Below are 16,476 nucleotides of genomic sequence, written 5' to 3'. Positions count from 1 at the left end.
TCTTTCCTTTCAGTCCGTGGTAACCCCACGGACTGTAGCCTGCCAGGCTTCTCTGTCCTTGGGATTTCCCGGGCAAGAATACTGGAGTGAGATGCCATTCATTTCCTTCTCAGGAGATCATCCCAACCCAGGAACTGAACCCTGGTCTCCTGCATTGCAGGCGGATTCTTGATACCACTGAGCCACCAGGGATGTATATGTATAGTTTCAGTAGTTCTTCAGTGCTTATAAGCAAGTTAGTTCCCTGCTCCTTCCTTTCCCATTTCTCAGGATTTCATTCCAGCCTTTAGTTTTTTCCTGGCACTTTGGTTTCAGATTTCTGAGTAAAATGCTTATACAGCTATTTCTTTATTTGATAGGTAAGGATTTCTGCCTTTTTACTTCTCCCTCCACCTCCCCCCACCCTTTTTTTTCCTGCTAAATCAGCATCGTTGTTTACATTATAGTCACATTATAATCTTTTTTTCTTACTTTATAAGAATATCGAAAACTTTATTGGCTCACACATATTTTTCTCTTTTCCATTTCAGCATTTATATAATTCTGCAGCCTTCAAAGCTCGAACAAAAGCTCGAAGCAAATGTCGTGATAAAAGAGCAGATGTTGGAGAATTCTTCTAGAGTTTTAGCATTTGAAGACCACTTTCTAATTTCTCTTTTTTTTTTTTTTGGTAATTTCTAATGTATTTAATCTCTAGAAACAGTTTTTATCTTGGTCAACAGACAGCTTTTGTAGGAGGGGTTATATTATAATTTAATGTATATAGTATTACAGATGGTAAGTCCTGTTTATTGACTATTCTTTGTATATATAATCACTAAACATAAATGAAGTATTTGTAATGTTTGGTCATTTTCTATTTATGAAAAAAGCAAACATAAGGTATTTCACTTGATTTCATGATGAGAAAAACTGTTAGCCGAAGTTAAATTTCTTATGCTGTGATTGTCAGAAATACTGATTATAATGATATAGATACACAAAGTTTTAAACTTAAGATCTTACACAGATGAGTTCAGGATACAATTTTGGGAACTAGATCTGGAAAAGCTGCTGTTATTTTCAGTTTTAAGTGGAACCTAATAATTTTGCCACTAGGATCAACAAAAGAAATTATACCATGCGACCATACAGCTGCACTTACGGGCCAATCAGTCCATCCATTGTTCATGATGAATTAATATAAGCCAGAAAAGTTGCTAACCTTGACCACTGAGGGCAGTAACACTAATTGTATTTGCTGTGTAAGACCTTGTGCTCTTTATTTTGAAATAAAGATCTTTTTACACTAAAAGTGCTTCTTTTCTAATAGAAGAAACATTTATGAGTTTATGTATGGAGTTCAAAATGATAAGATGAGGTAGGGAGAGTAAAACAGAACTTCCTTTTGTATATTTGGAAACATGAAAATAAATGAAAAAAGTGTAGCCATATATCGTTGACATTCCAGCTACTTTTAAGACCATTGTTTCTTGGTTGCCCCATGAGGTGCTTTTTTTTAACTTTATGGGAAGTTGTAGGCATTTTGACAGTGCACTAGGATTTTTTATTATAAAACTTTATGTTAAAATAACATTGCACACATAATACCTACAGTTTAGAATTTACAGATTTCTTTATATTAGTGCAGTAAACAGTAATAAGAGTGGTGGAAGAAGCATGCAAATAAGGACCAAAATACACAGAGGTATTTTTTCTGAACTAGTCTATTCTGCCACATCTTCAACCCCTCCTGAAAGGTCTGATGCTCCCCCTGTTGGCTGCCTTATGGAGCTGTTACTGCTGCTGGGAGGGTGAGTTCCAGCCCTCGGATATAATGCAATGGAAAACAAACTTGGAATCTCAAACTTGGGATTACATGTTGTCACCTCTTTATATCCCAAGTAGTTCAGGACCATAGAGAAGAGATTGTAAGTAGTATTTTTTTTCTAAATTTTCAATTTGCTATATATATATTTTAGAATATTAATGAGTTTTTATTAAAGCAATTTATGGTGGTCATTTAGTCACTAGTTGTGTCCGACTCTTGACAACCCCCCGGACTGTAGCCTGCAAGGCTCCTCTGTCCATGGGATTTCCCGGGCAAGAATACTGGAGTGAGATGCCATTCATTTCCTTCTCAGGAGATCATCCCAACCCAGGAACTGAACTCCGGTCTCCTGCATTGCAGGTGGATTCTTGATACCACTGAGCCACCAGGGATGTATATGTATAGTTTCAGTAGTTCTTCAGTGCTTATAAGCAAGTTAGTTCCCTGCTCCTTCCTTTCCCGTTTCTCAGGATTTCATTTCAGCATTTAGTTTCTTCATAGCACTTTGGTTTCAGATTTCTAAGTAAAATGCTTATACAGCTGTTTCTTTATTTGATAGGTAAGGATTTCAGCCTTTTTACTCCCTGCCCCACCCCCGCCAAACTTTTTGCTAAGTCAGCATCATTGTTTACATTATAGTTACCATATTTTCTATTCATTTCTGAACCAGATGGTTTCCTGTGCTTACATTACCGTTCTCATAGGACATCTTGTCTTGGTTTTATACATCATTTAACTCTTCCAGAGCAGTCCCAATAAGTTTGTAAAACTCCTCTTTAACCTCTTTGTCACATGGTCAAAGCCCAAAAGAATATTGAATTCTTTGTTGTTTCAGTCTAGACTACTTTCATCTGATTGTACAGCTGTTGCTGTGATTCCATCCTAGGATCTGTTTTCCACTCAAGTTGGATTCCACATCTGGACCCCATGTCTTCGCTATTAGATTACTTCCCTGTTAAAATGGAATGAGTGAAACTTCTGGGAATGAGTGTGTGGGAGGTCAATTATGTTGAAACTTTATGTGTCTAACAGGTACTTTGGCTTGGTATATAAAATTTTAGGTAGAAAACAAAACTTGGGATTTTGAAGGCATTGCTCTACTCTAAAAGAGTTGCCACAATGTCTGATGCAGTTTTACTTTCTGATTTATTTTGTTTTATTTTGTTCTTTGAATCTCTGTCTCTGCTGTAAAAATGTGTGGTACTGTGTTTTGGTAGACTGGCAATCTGGGAAATACTAAGTTCTTGATACCACCCTCCCATCCTCCACATAGATGCATGTACATTTTCTATGATCTGGAGTTCCCATGAAATGTTAGAGCTGCTGGATGGAGCCTCTGGCCTTACTTCTTTTTCTTTCTGGGAGAGATTGTAACAGTTTTCAGATCTTGCTGTTGCATTATATTTTTAGCTAGCATGAAATTACCTGCCTGTATTTAGCTGTGTACTTCACTGTTGCCTTCAGTTCTGAGCCTGCTTAAATTCTGTAGGGTCCATCACTTACTCAGCAGTGATGGTCCTGTGACTGTCTGCTAAGGTACGTACCAATCACTCTCTCCTTCCTATATTCGATAGATTTGCTGAAATCTTGCTCAGTATTGTTACCTCCTATGTTTATTATTATGGCTCTATAACTTTTATTCTGCCTTTTTTACTGGAGTTTTGGGAGGAAGAGGTAAGCAGGTATTAATTGTATATTAAATTTATAGATGGGTGCCTTTTCATGAAATTGTTGGGTAGTTGCTAGGCAGGATAACAGGGGATTCAATGTGAAAGTGCTTGGGTTATCTTCAGAGCAGTAAAATGGTGTATGATAGACCAATTATTCCTTGATACTGGTTAACCTTGCTGGCTTACAGGAATTTAAAATGGTCCCTGCCTAGTAAGTTCTTTGAGGTTTAGTCATTCATTTTGAATCAGTTGGCATCTTTGACTCAAGTCTTTGATATATGCTTTAATTTCCTGGGAATGAGATATAATATTTGAAAGAAAAACACAGAAATAGTTGAAAATATCCCCAAATTGATCAATTCTTGTGAAAATACCTGTTTTCCTCTTGTGACTCAGAACTCTTCAGGATGTGGCCTTTTAGATACATAGCAGATAAAGTGAAGTGGATTGTCTTGCTTTGCTCTTAAGTGGTTCTCTAGAAGTCTTACCTGGTCACACACCATAAAAAAACCTCATCCCTCCCCCTCTGGTGTAAAATATGGTTGAATCCAGACTTTGGTGTGAGGAACTTAATTCCCATTTTCCTCGTCCTTGAGGGCAAAAGGGGGTGACTTAATACTTCAAGGATTAGGTTTACAGGAGAGAGAAAAACACAGTGTTCAAAATGAGGCTTTTTTTTCTTTAAAGAATAGATGGTTTAAAACAGATCGGGTAGTTGGGAGATTAAAGCTGAACATGATGATTAAAATAGCAAACATTCTTATTTTTTCAAGAAATGTTGCATAACAATGCATTATGTGCTTCGGAGAAAAAAGTTACTAGTTACAGTCTTCATGAATTGGTCCTCAGTTACAGATGAAACTTTAAAAGGTGACATCTCTTTTCCCCAAAGGAGAGTGGGGTCCATACTAATTTTGTAGAGCAAACATTTTCTAATTTATGTGCTCAAGGCTGAGTTAATGTCTGTCTCAGTTCAGTTAGTCAGTTGCATCCATCTCTGCGACCCCGTGGACTGCAGCACGGGAGGCTTCCCTGTCCATCACCAACTCCCGGAGCTTGCTCAAACTAATGTACATTGAGTCAGTGATGCCATCCAACCATCTCATCCTTTGTTGTCCTCTTCTCCTGCTTTCAATCTTTCCCAGCATCATGGTCTTTTCCAGTGAGTCAGTTCTTCACATCAAGTGGCCTAATTATTGGAGCTTCGGCTTCAGCATCAATCCTTCCAATGAATATTCAGGACTGATTTCCTTTAGGATTGACTGGCTTGATCTTGCAGTCCAAGGGACTCTCTCAAGAGTCTTCTCCAACACCACAGTTCAAAAGCATCAATTCCTTGGTGCTCAGCTTTCTTTATGGTTCAGCTATTGCATCCATTCATGACTGCTGGAAAAACCATAGCTTTGATTAGACGGACCTTTGTCGGCAAAGTAATGTCTGTCTAGTCATGGCAATAGAGAGTAGGATTATGAAGGGTTACATATCCGTTTACCACTTAATCATTAGTATCCTACCCAGATAGTCAATCTGGGGCAGTGGGCCTGTGGGATTGTCTCACCACAGCTTCTTTCCTGTACACTAGAGGGCACATGCTCCTTGACATGTGAGAGGGAACCACATCAAAGGCTGACATTCCTGAGAAAGGAGGATGCGTTAAAAACTCACAGAATAAAGCCTTTGAAAATGAAAGTTGATGAGATGAAGTGCTCCCACCACCAGCAGTGGGACAGTGGGTCAGTAGCCATGTAATCTCCCACACCCCATCCCCTTTTGTAGCTGCTGGAAGCCCTGGAGTCCTCTGACCTGCTCTCATCCTGGTTAGCATTGTCACAACCTTGTTCTCTCCCTGTTGACTGTCATCCTCTGATTGGTCTGGAGTCTTGTGTGGTTAGCTGTCAGTGGCAGCTCCAGCCTTCTTCCCCATATTTATACACGGGAGCTCCCCGTGGCAGAATGCGGGAGCTGTGTCAGGTTCCATATCAGCCAAATAAGGACATAAATCTCCGTCCAGTAAGAACCTCATCAGTTACCAATTAAATCAAGGCATGGTAGGGTTTTTTTTTTCTTTTTAAAGCACAGTTTCAGTAATATATTTAAACCTTAGACATTATTGAAAAAAATCAATATTTGGAATTTTAACTGCTTGGCTAAATTAACACTGGGTATAGACCAACAGTTTCACGCTGGGGTTTATGGGCCTTCTAGGAGCACCCGTGTGCTGAAGGAAGGCAAAGAGCTACAGAATTTCTATAAAGTCTTATAGTTGCTTCTGAATATTTCCCCCCCCTGGCAACCCAGCAGTCAAAGCTCACGTTTTTGTAAGTAATTTGCATGCTGTTACTCTCAAGAGATTGAATTCTGATTCTTGAGGTTGGGATGTCTTTTGTTGCATGTGCTGTGTGCTTTTCTAACTTGTGATAGAAATGATTTAGACTTGATTTTAAAAATTATTTCCTGAATGTGAAGAGGCACTGACTCTGAAATGGAATTAAAGAACAAATTACCATGACTCACTCAATAAAGCTTCTATTAGCTTTGAATTAAGCTCTATTATAACAATTCTGATTTTGTAGCAAGCAATACCCATGTGAGTTATTTCTGTGGTATGATACCAAGCACCTTTGGGAAAAAGTAAAGAGCAAAGCAAACTTTCATAAACAATTACATTGGTCAGAATGTTTATTAGTAGGCAGTCAAAGAATTCTTACAAGACAAAAAGAACCAGCTGTTAGTATTGACCTAAACTGGAGAAAAATGAAATTACTTACATGTTTGCGCTAAAGGTATTAATATTAGAAAGGTTCTGGGAAACGAGTGCAGCTTTGCAGATTTGCACAGCGCAGTCAAGAAGGAGGGTCAAGTTAGAGAAGCGCAGAATTTAGTAACACTCTGGCTTTTCCAGCCGTGCTGGTTGTTCTCAGATGCCCCTCATACAGGAATGCCAAAGATAGCAACAACGGGGTGTCAAACAGCTGTGGGTCCTGGTCTCAGGGCCATGTGATCTTGTATCCATTTACTCATAGGGTCGTTTGCTGACTCTTACCGGCCACGAACCACCCCCAATTTGGTTTTCTCACTGGCTCTTTATTTGCCATTTGCATGTTGCACTTAATTTAAAAATGCATTGAAATAGCATCTATAGTATTTACATTGTGACTTAACCCAAATGAAGATTATTCCTTTCAGAGCCCTTTTCATTCTAAGTTGTTTGTTATCTTAGTGATGATTTTGGATTTGATGTTGCATTGAATTACTTAAGTTGACAGCGAGGCTAGTAATTTGGAGATTTTATTAGCTGCATGGCTCTTAAGTCAGTTTTCGTGGCTATGCTTTTCTAGCTAGTCTTCTACTTCGTAAATGCTGATTAAGCCTCTGTATGAGATTTAAGCAATGGCAGTTACATTCCTAAAGGGGAAGCTAAGGCTCAAGGACGGCAAGTCAGATCCAAAAATGAAGCACATGTTAGCTACCAAGCCTAAAATAGAAGCTGTGTTTAAATGATGATCCTGTGATGGGACACAGCCTTTATGCCTCATCCAATATTAGTGCTTGGGATAGCAAAGTGCAAAGTGATGATAAAATATAAAACCCTTTTAAAAGAGTGGTTTAGAAATTTGTAACCATGCATCAGTCAACACTTTTGGTTTTATCTATGAAAGAATAAGATTTGATTGATCTCTTAGGCCCTTCTGCTCTATATGCTGTCTTTTTTGTTTGTTTGTTTCCGGTCGCTCAGAGTCATTCCCTTCAGAATGCTCCATGAAGTATGTTTGGAATTCAGTATATGTAAAGTGCTTCAGTAGTATCTTATCTAAAATATTCAGAGAGTTAGTTGTTAATTAAAATTTCAGAATAAATGAAATGCCCTTTTAGTTTTAGACTTTAAAAAAAATTTTAACTAGTCCATAACTTTACAAGCTCACTGCTTTTCTTAGCTAGGGTTCTGGTGGCATGTTTTTTTTTTTACAAGTAGTAATAGGTTTTTAGGCATTGCTAGGAACTTGATGGGTTTTAATGTTTTTAGAATGCAGTTTAATCTGTTTATTAAATGACTGATTACCATTTACCATTTCTGAGTTTTGTTTCTCCTAACTTTAATCATATTTCTCTTTATTCGGTAGCTGGGTATTAAAGGAAATTTTTAAAATGTTAAGAGGAAGTCAATAGTGTGTTGCCATATATAGGCAGACATGAAGCTTATTGCATTGCTTTTACTAAAGTTCGGATAGATATGAGGATTTTTAACGTCAGTTTTATGTTAGTGTTCTTATTATTAACAGCTTCAAATTCTTTTCAAAATAGTGAGATTTAAATCCTAGATAAAATATTTTAGGTATTGGCTTCTAAACTTGGCACTGGACATTTGGAGAATAGAATGGGTACTTACCCTTCAGAGTGCTCAGTCAGTTGAGGAAATCAAAGAAGTAAGGAAATAAATGTGATGAAATAGTACAGATGTTATAATGGAAGAATGTACAGCATCCAGCAAGGGGACAAAAGAAAGGCAGGTTGGAGGTGACGTTTGAGCTGAGTTTTCACAAAGGATTAGGGAAGGTGGTGGAGAAGAAAGGTCACACAGGGAAGGGGCAGTGATCTCAGAAGCGAGAGGCCTGCTTCCAGCTCTGCACCTAGCTAATGTGTGATCTTGGGCATTTACCTTCTGAACTTCAGTTTCCTCATTTGTGGAAAGACAAGGAGCTAAATGAGAGCATGTCTAAAATCCTTTCTCAATGAAAAAATCACACATCATTCGTTTTATGAAAAGAGATCACTGTGAAAGAGAAAGCTTTGATAGCAATTGGAATTTGTCTTCCTAGAACCTTTTTTTCATGTAATTGAAATGCCACAAGTTCTCTGTTGTGCTAGAGAGACAACTTAAAAAGAGAACTTTTCAATCTGTTCTGATTTTTTTTCAGTGTAGCTTGAACTTATGCTGTCATTAGAGAATATTACCTTAAATGTAAACCACAATTTCAGAATTACTACATAAGTGGCCAAAATCTAAGGGAGCTCGGAGGAGACCTCAGAGGTCCTGAAGTTTAGCCTCCAACAGCTGCAGGATTGCTCTCTGTATCATCTTAGTTTGCTAAGATTTTGTCTTGAGGTCTCAGAGCCAGTGTATAATGACTAAAGAATACATTTAAGATATGAACTTCTAGCATATTGAGGGAGAATATAAAAAGTATAGTTTTGTATTAGAAGCCTATTCTATTAGAATAGTTCACAATATTTTCTTCTTTTAGAATCTTTATGGCCACAGACTTGCTTGGCATAATTTTGTCTTTTTATGTGTTTAAACATAGTCTTTTTGCACAAAGGATTTGAGAAGTCTCACCAGAATATGAAATATTTAAAAATCAATTACAAAATTAAAAAAAAAAAAACCCAGGTAAAGTATAGACAAAATTGAGAAATCTGAGCAGGAGGAAGGAGCATGTTCTATAAGCAGGGTATTATAGCATTAAAATTGTGCCACACACTTGACTCTGAGCTCCCTGATAAGCAAAGCAAAAAGAGTTACAGTGTCATCCCCCAAAGGAAAAGCTAACTTTTCTAGCCCTTCTTCATCTGGCAGTCATATGTGTGGGTGGGTCTTCATGTGCTGGCCCAGCTTCCTGTGGGCTGTGATATGAAGGCCAGCTCCCCAGCCCAGCCTCTCTGGTTTAATGGCAGTGTTTTCTTCCAGGGACAATGAAACGTTCTTCCCAGGACAGTGGCTCTCGCAGCATTCCTGAAGATAGAAAGCTTTATGTTGTGGATTCCATAAATGATCTGAACAAACTAAACCTCTGTCCTGCCGGATCACAGCAGCTGTTCCGTACGTGTGCCCTCCCAGGCTTGGCGGCCAGTCCTGGCTTCTAGGTCACCTAAAAATAGCCAGCGCTGAGCTGGGCCTGTGGGTGTGGTGGGGGTGGGGTGGGCATTAGAGTTGCTATTTAGTATTAGGCAATGTTTGCTTTTGCTCTCTGAATACTTGCCAGGCTTATGGGCTTTCCTGGCTCTTAAGCAGGATTCGAACTCTAATCTTCAAGAGTTCTGAGAAGTTTCCTCTGGAGTTTCTCTCCCTGGGAAGGAGTGGAGGCTGTGAGATGGCCTCCCAGAGGCTAATTCATGCCTGTTGGCTGCTTCTGTGCCCTCTGGTGACCACAGCCAGGTCACTGAGTGTGCCCACTCTCTTAGACAGGTCTGACTTCATAGCAGATTGCTGAGAAAATGTTCCACGCATTTATCTAGTATAACAAAGATCAATCATGTTCTGTTGGGCAGAAAAGTCATCTTCATCTTTTTAAATTTACGAGTCTCCTCAATGAACACATTAGAAAGAAGAGGGGGAAAACAAAATAAAAATATGCTAAATACTAAATGCTACATGTGTTTCTTGTCCCCTAAATATTATAAATGAGTTCGATCAGGTCATTTGAGCCCCATCTTTTCTAGTTTAAATGCTGACCTTCCAACTCAGGGGATAAATGTCCACTTGATGTTTCACGTGTACTCGAAACTCGTACTGTCCCAATTTTATGTCTATTATTTCTCTTCTGTATCCTTTTTGAATGCTTGTTTCTCTCTTTCATTCATTCAGAATTTCACCGGTTTTTACTACAGTTGGTCTTAATAAAGGTTGGTGTTTGAGTGCCAGCTTATGCCTTGGCTGTGATTAGGAAGGAAAAGCTGTGGAGGGTGTGAGGCAGGATGTCTTTATAAAGCATGGGACCTCTGCCCCCATCTCTCCGTAATCAAGTAGCAGAGGGTGTGGGACTGCTACATAGTAGGAGAAAATACAGAAGGTAATTCAAGGATCCTCATGATCCCAAGTTTCTATATTCATTTTTCAATTTAATTTGGGTGTTATTAAGCAAATAGGCCTTACAAAGCAGCGACCAAATGCAGACAGTTCATGGTTTGGGTGAGCCAAGCTTAGTTGCATTTTCAGTTCAACGGCAAAGCATTTAAGAGAATCTTGCTTTCAGAGCATGTCCATCCTGCAAACAACTTTAAGAAACCAAGTACATCAGGCTCATTTTGATATTGTTGTGTAATAGATGTAGGAATAGCTGGTTATTTTTATAGGAAATAAAGTTTTCTGGGAGATATCTCAGAATGCTTAGACTTTCACTCAGAGTTAGCAACCCGCAGCCAGCTGTGTTGTATTCTTGGGTCGCTTTAGGGCAAAGGGCAATAGAGCCTCTGTCACTCCGAATCCTTAATTTCTTTACACCACCCTACCCCCACCCCATGCAAAAGAAAATCCATGTCAGTGTTCACATGATCGTCAAAGAATTTTCCAAACAGGGGTTATAGAGATAGCTTGACCAGGCTTGTTCTTTGAATATACTAATATAAAAGAAGGTGAAACATTCTCAAAGAGCACTAGTGCAAAGACATGTCTAAAGCATAAGTCTTTTTTCAGAGTGATCAGAGGGAAAATGGGTGTTTCCCTTACATCTTTTTTTTTCCTCTTTAATTTTATTGGAGTATAGTTGATTTACAATGTTGTATCTTACATCTCTAACACTGGGGACCGTTCAGTTCACTGACAACCTGTATGCTGAGGAGTCCTTTTTTTGTTGTTGTTATTTGTTTCACATCAGCTCTAGAGGAGAAACTCCAGGACGTCAGCACTGATTCAGGAAATGGAAGCCACAGTCTGTTTTTGGTGGGGCTGATCGTCGTGCTGATTATCAGCCTGGCACTGGTTTCCTTCGTGATATTTCTGATAGGTAGGTACCATTGACACTCTTCACTGCTTTGCCCTGACTTGACAGCTGGTTGTTTAGCTTTGCTTCCATAAGGAAGCAGTGCTTCCTGGCACCCAGTACTGCCACAGGAGGACGAGAGGGCATGGATGCCCAGGGCACCCTGCTGCTCTGGGTGGGTCACTGGGGCACACAGAAACCCTCCATGCCAGAAGTTCACAGACTTGGATATTGTTTCTGTACCACTTTAATTTCTCACCCAGAGTCCCTAGCTGCTAATGGTAGGCAGCTTACCCTAGTTAATTCTGGGTTTTCTTATTCCAACACACAGTTTCTGCATGAATTTGGCCTGTAACTTTCAGTCACCCTCCCAGTTTTCCTCACTGCTCTGAAATCGGTTAGAAGCATCAGCTGGGCTTGTGCAAAGGCCCAGAGGCAGGGCTGGGATGTGAGGTGATCACTTGTCTACTGCATGACACGTCTGGGCTGGTGTCTCGCCTGCCCTTGCCCTTGCCCTGGGCCCTGCACGTCTGCCCTTGAGTGGTGGCCTACGCTTTCCCACACAGCTCCTCAGCCAAGAGATCCCCCGAAGTCTAAGTGCCACTCTCTTCTCTGTCACAGGTTGGGGAGGGGTGCTGTCCACTCAGTGCTGCCCTCTCCTTATGCGGGCTGCCCCGTCAGGGGAGCCCCCCGTGCTGTCTCTGAGCAGTCCCCTGTAGACCACCATCTGGAGTTACTTCAGTTCTCTCCCACACCCACTAAGAATGGAAGAGCCTGAGAAGAGGGAGTCATTCTTGACACCCTTGTGCCTGCATCCACCACAGTCATTTCTTCTGCCCTGCAGGCCTTGTAGCCTTCACAAAGCCTAAATGAGAAGTGGATTCCATGTGTTTGAAATGCCTCTATTTCAAGTTCACTCAGGATTAGTGGAGGTAGCAGTGGTGGTGATGGGAGGTGGGCAGAGGGCATGACTCAGCTTCTAACTGCTTTTCCTCCCCAAAACTTCATCTCCCATCCAGCTTAAAGCTCCATCTCCGGCCTAGGTTTCAGAGCCGGCGTGAGGGGGTGATGTAATTTAATTGCTTCTCTGTCACCTTGCTAATGCCCTTTTGCACTTAGAAGCTACAGTGTGAACTATCCTGACAATAACGGTGCCCTTGGATCTGATTATTCTATGGAGGAGGGTTGGCCCTGAACCTGCTGGGCTGGAAAGAGTGTGTGGATTACTCTTCAGAAATGTTATACCACAAAAGTGGATGCTGCAAATATCATCCCGCCTCACTGTCTGGGGAAATGACTAAGTTAAACTATTGGGAAATTTTAGGTATGTCTGCTATACAGGGAAGCAGCCCAGAGGGAGTGCTCTCTTTTGTGGGAAAAGACTAAGGGTAATGATAATTTAAAATGTGATGTGTTGGGTTCTCACTCTCTCCCAGGCACGATGGTAAACATTCATGTCTGCTCACTACCTCATAACAGTTCTATTGTGTGGGACCTGTTGTTATTCTGGTTTTATCAATGCTGAAACTAAAGCTTAGAGAGCTTAATTACTGTGCTGAAGGTCCAGAGACAAGGGTGCTTAATCAGGGCTCAGAGACACCCCTGCCTGGCATCAAATACCATGTTCTTTATTACCATCTTATACCCGCTTCTACGAATAGGATTTATTTTATGTTTGCTCCTAGGGTTTTATATTGAGGCAAAGTCATATCAAGAAACAGAAAGAAGATGTGAATAAAGAAAAATGTCTTTTTATTGGACAATTATCTGTGCCAGATGCATTAAATTCATTATCTTAAATCTTTACCCTTCAAGGTACTGCCTAATATTTCTGTTTTACTGATGAAAGGTGAAAGCCCAGAGAGTTTAACTCTCCCTGTTTATTCAGCTAATCCGAGGCAGAACTGGGATTCATACTCTGGCCCATCTGCCTCCAGAACTCCTGGCACTCCACTGCCTTTTGTAGTAATAATAAGAGGCTTCCTGTGGTTTGCAGATAAACTTTAGCCCAACCTAAGACCAGAGTTGGCACGTGCTTGCATGCTTAGTCACTCAGTTGTGTCTGATTCTTTGCGACCCCATGGACTGTAGCCTGCCAGACTCCTCTGTCCATGGGGATTCTCCAAGCAAGAACACTGGAGTGGGTTGCTATGCCCTCCTCCAGGGCATCTTCCCAACCCAGAGATCAAACCCAGGTCTCCCGCATTGCAGGTGGATTCTTTACCATTCTTTACAGGCCTCTGTAAATGAACTTGGCCTGTGCTCATCTTTGAAGAGGAAACCTTTCTGCTCTCACTGAGATTTGGTGCAGATTTGTATCATTTTAACTGAAGTGTAAGAACTTATATCTGGCATTTTTATGCAAGAGAAATAGGCTATTTTACATTGATTACATTGATTAAACTATTGGACCTTGTGTTTTTGTTACAATCTCTGTTCTAAAGAGGAATACCAGACAGCAAGGGTAGATTACACAGGATGCCTACCTGCCTCTGTAGGTTTACAAGGGCCAAGCAATGTTAGATATGAGGTGTGTGGGATGTGATTAAGTATTGCCTTCATTTTAAAAAGGGTTCTATGGTCTAGTGAGTTTGAGAATTGCTAGGTTAGTAATACTCAAGGTATTTTATTTTACTTTTTGTGAATTTCCAAAATGCAAGTCAGTATATGATTTTTTTCTAATGTTTTTGCATATAGAATCCTTTTTCTCTTTTGGAATTTAATTTGGAGCTAATATATTGTGGAACAGACTTAATCCAACCATGCCTGCTACTCCCTTTTGTGTTTGACTCATGTAGAAGGTTCCAGAGAGAGGAAAGGATGTCGCATGCTGTGGATTTACTTGTTTCACACTTTTCTCCAGGAGCGAGTGGTATTTCTTCTGTCTGGCTCTGCACCAACACACCCACGTTCTAGAGCACAGTTCATCCAAACATAATTTTCAGACACAATGGGGAGGTGGCTTCTGGGCAGCAGTTTGTCCCAAGGCTGGAAGCTGAAGCTCTGATGCCTTCCCACATTAGTTGTTGGGCAAACTCGGTGGTGTGTCACCACCTGCATTAGTTCCTGAAAGCTATCGTGGAAAACACTTGCCTGAAATGGAAATGATACAGAGTTCATGTATTAAATACTGATTTTGTGCTGCCTTTCTTGGAAATTTTAACTGCCAAGTAGGCCTTACAGTGCTCCACTCCCTGGCTTACTCAATACCCAGGGGCTCTATTTATTTTGGAAATATGGTCTCTCTGCTCTCGGAGTGGCTGGGGAGAATTATTATTATACATTCATTATGGACTGGTAATTTAGAACCAGGAGACCTATGGGTTGGAACCCAAAATATCTCACCTCCCAAATGATGAGTGAAAAACCTTTGCTGAGAACAGGTCTCAGAATGAGACAACAGTCCCTTCTCTGGGCATAATCAGACACTGGCAGTTTTCCTGTGGTTGTTCACACAATGTATTTCTCAGCCAGAATCTGAGCAGAGCTGCCAAAGGTAGTCAAGTCTGGCACAAAAGGGTTGTAAAAATAATTCACTTCATAGGAAACTTCAGTAGTTTCTCTCCCGGGCCTCAGGGCTGCATGGGCTATTGGAGCAGAGGATTTGCCAAGACGGCATCTCTGCTCCCCAGCTGAACCCCGCCATGGGCTCTGATGAGTCGCGATGGAACACGCTGGAAATAAGCATAATGCTGTCTATTTTTCACTTTTAAGTTCAAACTGAAAACAAGATGGAAGATGTGTCAAGACGACTAGCAGCTGAAGGAAAGGACATAGATGATCTTAAGAAAATCAACAGCATCATTGTAAAGCGACTCAACCAGCTGGACTCAGACCAGAGCTAAAGAAATGAATCGTCCAAGAGCAACTGCTAACACCTGAGCTTCTCACGGTCCAGGAAGGGTGTATGGTTTAAGAACCATCAAGGGTATTGCTGTGGGTCTTGAAAGACTGAGTTTGAATTACAGGGATGGGAGCAACTCCAAGGCAAGAGGGGCTGGGGGCAGCTGCCAGAAAGAGGCTTGCTTTGTGGGAGTGTCCTTCAGCTTTCATGGGCTGAAGGGAGGGAGGCATGGAGGAAAAACACCAGTAGATGAGAAAGGGAACTTGGCTCTGCACATGCAGCTTCTTTTACCAAAGAAGATTTGTCACCAAAATAAGGTCACAGTGGCCAGTAAAGTTCATGGCCCCTCATGTATCTTTATGAACTCCTGGAAGAGCCTAAGGGATTCGTTGAATTGTTTGTATTCAAGGGAATCAGGTGATAATTCTTTTCAATAAAGGAGATTCTGCTCAGGTGATTATACTTGACTCTTACTTCTTCAGGGATGGGGGATGGATCGACTCAGAGCTATTTGCCTACAGCTGTTTGTTGATAGTAAAGTGCGTATGGTAGGGTGGGGACCAGAGGAGAGAGCCCGAGTTATTCAAATTATGTTTATTGAGCTGTTGCTTTTTGCAAACCACTGTATTCTACAGAAGTTTACATTCAAGTGGGGAACAAAGGAGATATGTAGTTATATATAGATATATGAGGTTTTTGGCTTTCCGACAGGAAAAAAATCCTTCAGTAACCCGCTGATTAATTGTGCAGAAATCTGCTAGGTTTATAGGTTATAGGTTTATTAAATTGCAGTGAGAAATTGTATATTTGGAATGTTTGGAACCTGCCTTGTTTCAGCACAAAAGGTAAGGCACAGAGTTTGTGAAATTAGACATGCTGCAATATAAATGAGCTTAAAAGTACGAATCTTAGAAAATGTTTACTATAAATATATTGTGTAAGTCTGTTCTGTGAAATGTATTATTGTTCTATCATTTTGGGTTCATTAAAAACATTTGAGTTTATTCTAAAGTTATATACATACATAAAAACACATTTTGTAACAGTAAATAATTAATGAAAAAAGCACAAGATGTTTCACCTATTCATTGTTACACTCAACTTTTTTTAAAGTTAACTTTTTAATGTATTTAATTTATTTTTTATTGAAGGATAATTACAATATTGTATTGGTTTCTCCCATACATCAACGTGAATTAGCCATAGGTATACATATGTCCCCTCCCTCCTGAATCTCTCTCCCAGTCAAAAACGTTTGTACTGCACAGTTATTTTTTTTCATTGATGTCATGCAGGATATTTTAAGACTCTGAAATTTGTGTTTATTGGAAAGTTATTATTGACCTGTTGACGTGGTGTGGCAGAGTTATTTGTCAAGATTTGCTGTAACATTGTGTCAGAGATGACAGATGAGCTGATGCAACAACTCTTTAAAAACAGCCATATTTCTTTGAA

General features: G+C 40.2%; 2 protein-coding genes and 1 long non-coding RNA gene across 5 annotated transcripts in view; 2 read left to right on the top strand and 1 right to left on the bottom strand.

The window, feature by feature from the left end:
• IFRD1 (interferon related developmental regulator 1) overlaps positions 1-1,294 on the top strand; it is a 25,441-nt gene extending 24,147 nt beyond the window's left edge. The window contains exon 12 of the mRNA XM_069587997.1: positions 531-1,294. Within this exon, the coding sequence (XP_069444098.1) occupies positions 531-620 (90 nt within the window). The 3' untranslated portion in view covers positions 621-1,294. The remainder of the gene's footprint in view (positions 1-530) is intronic.
• On the top strand, positions 859-16,476 carry LSMEM1 (leucine rich single-pass membrane protein 1). 3 transcript variants are annotated; one of them, XM_069587999.1, is made up of 5 exons: positions 5,403-5,528; positions 5,686-5,798; positions 9,167-9,298; positions 11,073-11,201; positions 14,892-16,476. In XM_069587999.1, the coding sequence occupies exons 3-5, from the start codon at positions 9,172-9,174 to the stop codon at positions 15,020-15,022; spliced, it is 387 nt and encodes a 128-aa protein (XP_069444100.1). In that variant the 5' UTR covers positions 5,403-5,528; positions 5,686-5,798; positions 9,167-9,171; the 3' UTR covers positions 15,023-16,476. The 3 variants fall into 3 exon arrangements, with proteins under 3 accessions (XP_069444102.1, XP_069444100.1, XP_069444101.1); XM_069588001.1 differs by lacking the exons at positions 5,403-5,528; positions 5,686-5,798 and adding an exon at positions 859-1,910; XM_069588000.1 differs by lacking the exon at positions 5,686-5,798 and having other exon boundaries at positions 5,428-5,528.
• LOC138439343 (uncharacterized) lies at positions 3,751-6,423 on the bottom strand. Its single transcript, XR_011256687.1, has 2 exons — positions 6,249-6,423; positions 3,751-4,866 (listed from the first exon to the last, which is right to left on the bottom strand). It is a non-coding gene; the product is annotated as an uncharacterized lncRNA (long non-coding RNA).

Source organism: Ovis canadensis, chromosome 4 (assembly GCF_042477335.2).
Source record: "Ovis canadensis isolate MfBH-ARS-UI-01 breed Bighorn chromosome 4, ARS-UI_OviCan_v2, whole genome shotgun sequence".
NCBI classification, from domain to species: domain Eukaryota; kingdom Metazoa; phylum Chordata; class Mammalia; order Artiodactyla; family Bovidae; genus Ovis; species Ovis canadensis.
This window is presented reverse-complemented; position numbering and strand designations above follow the sequence as displayed.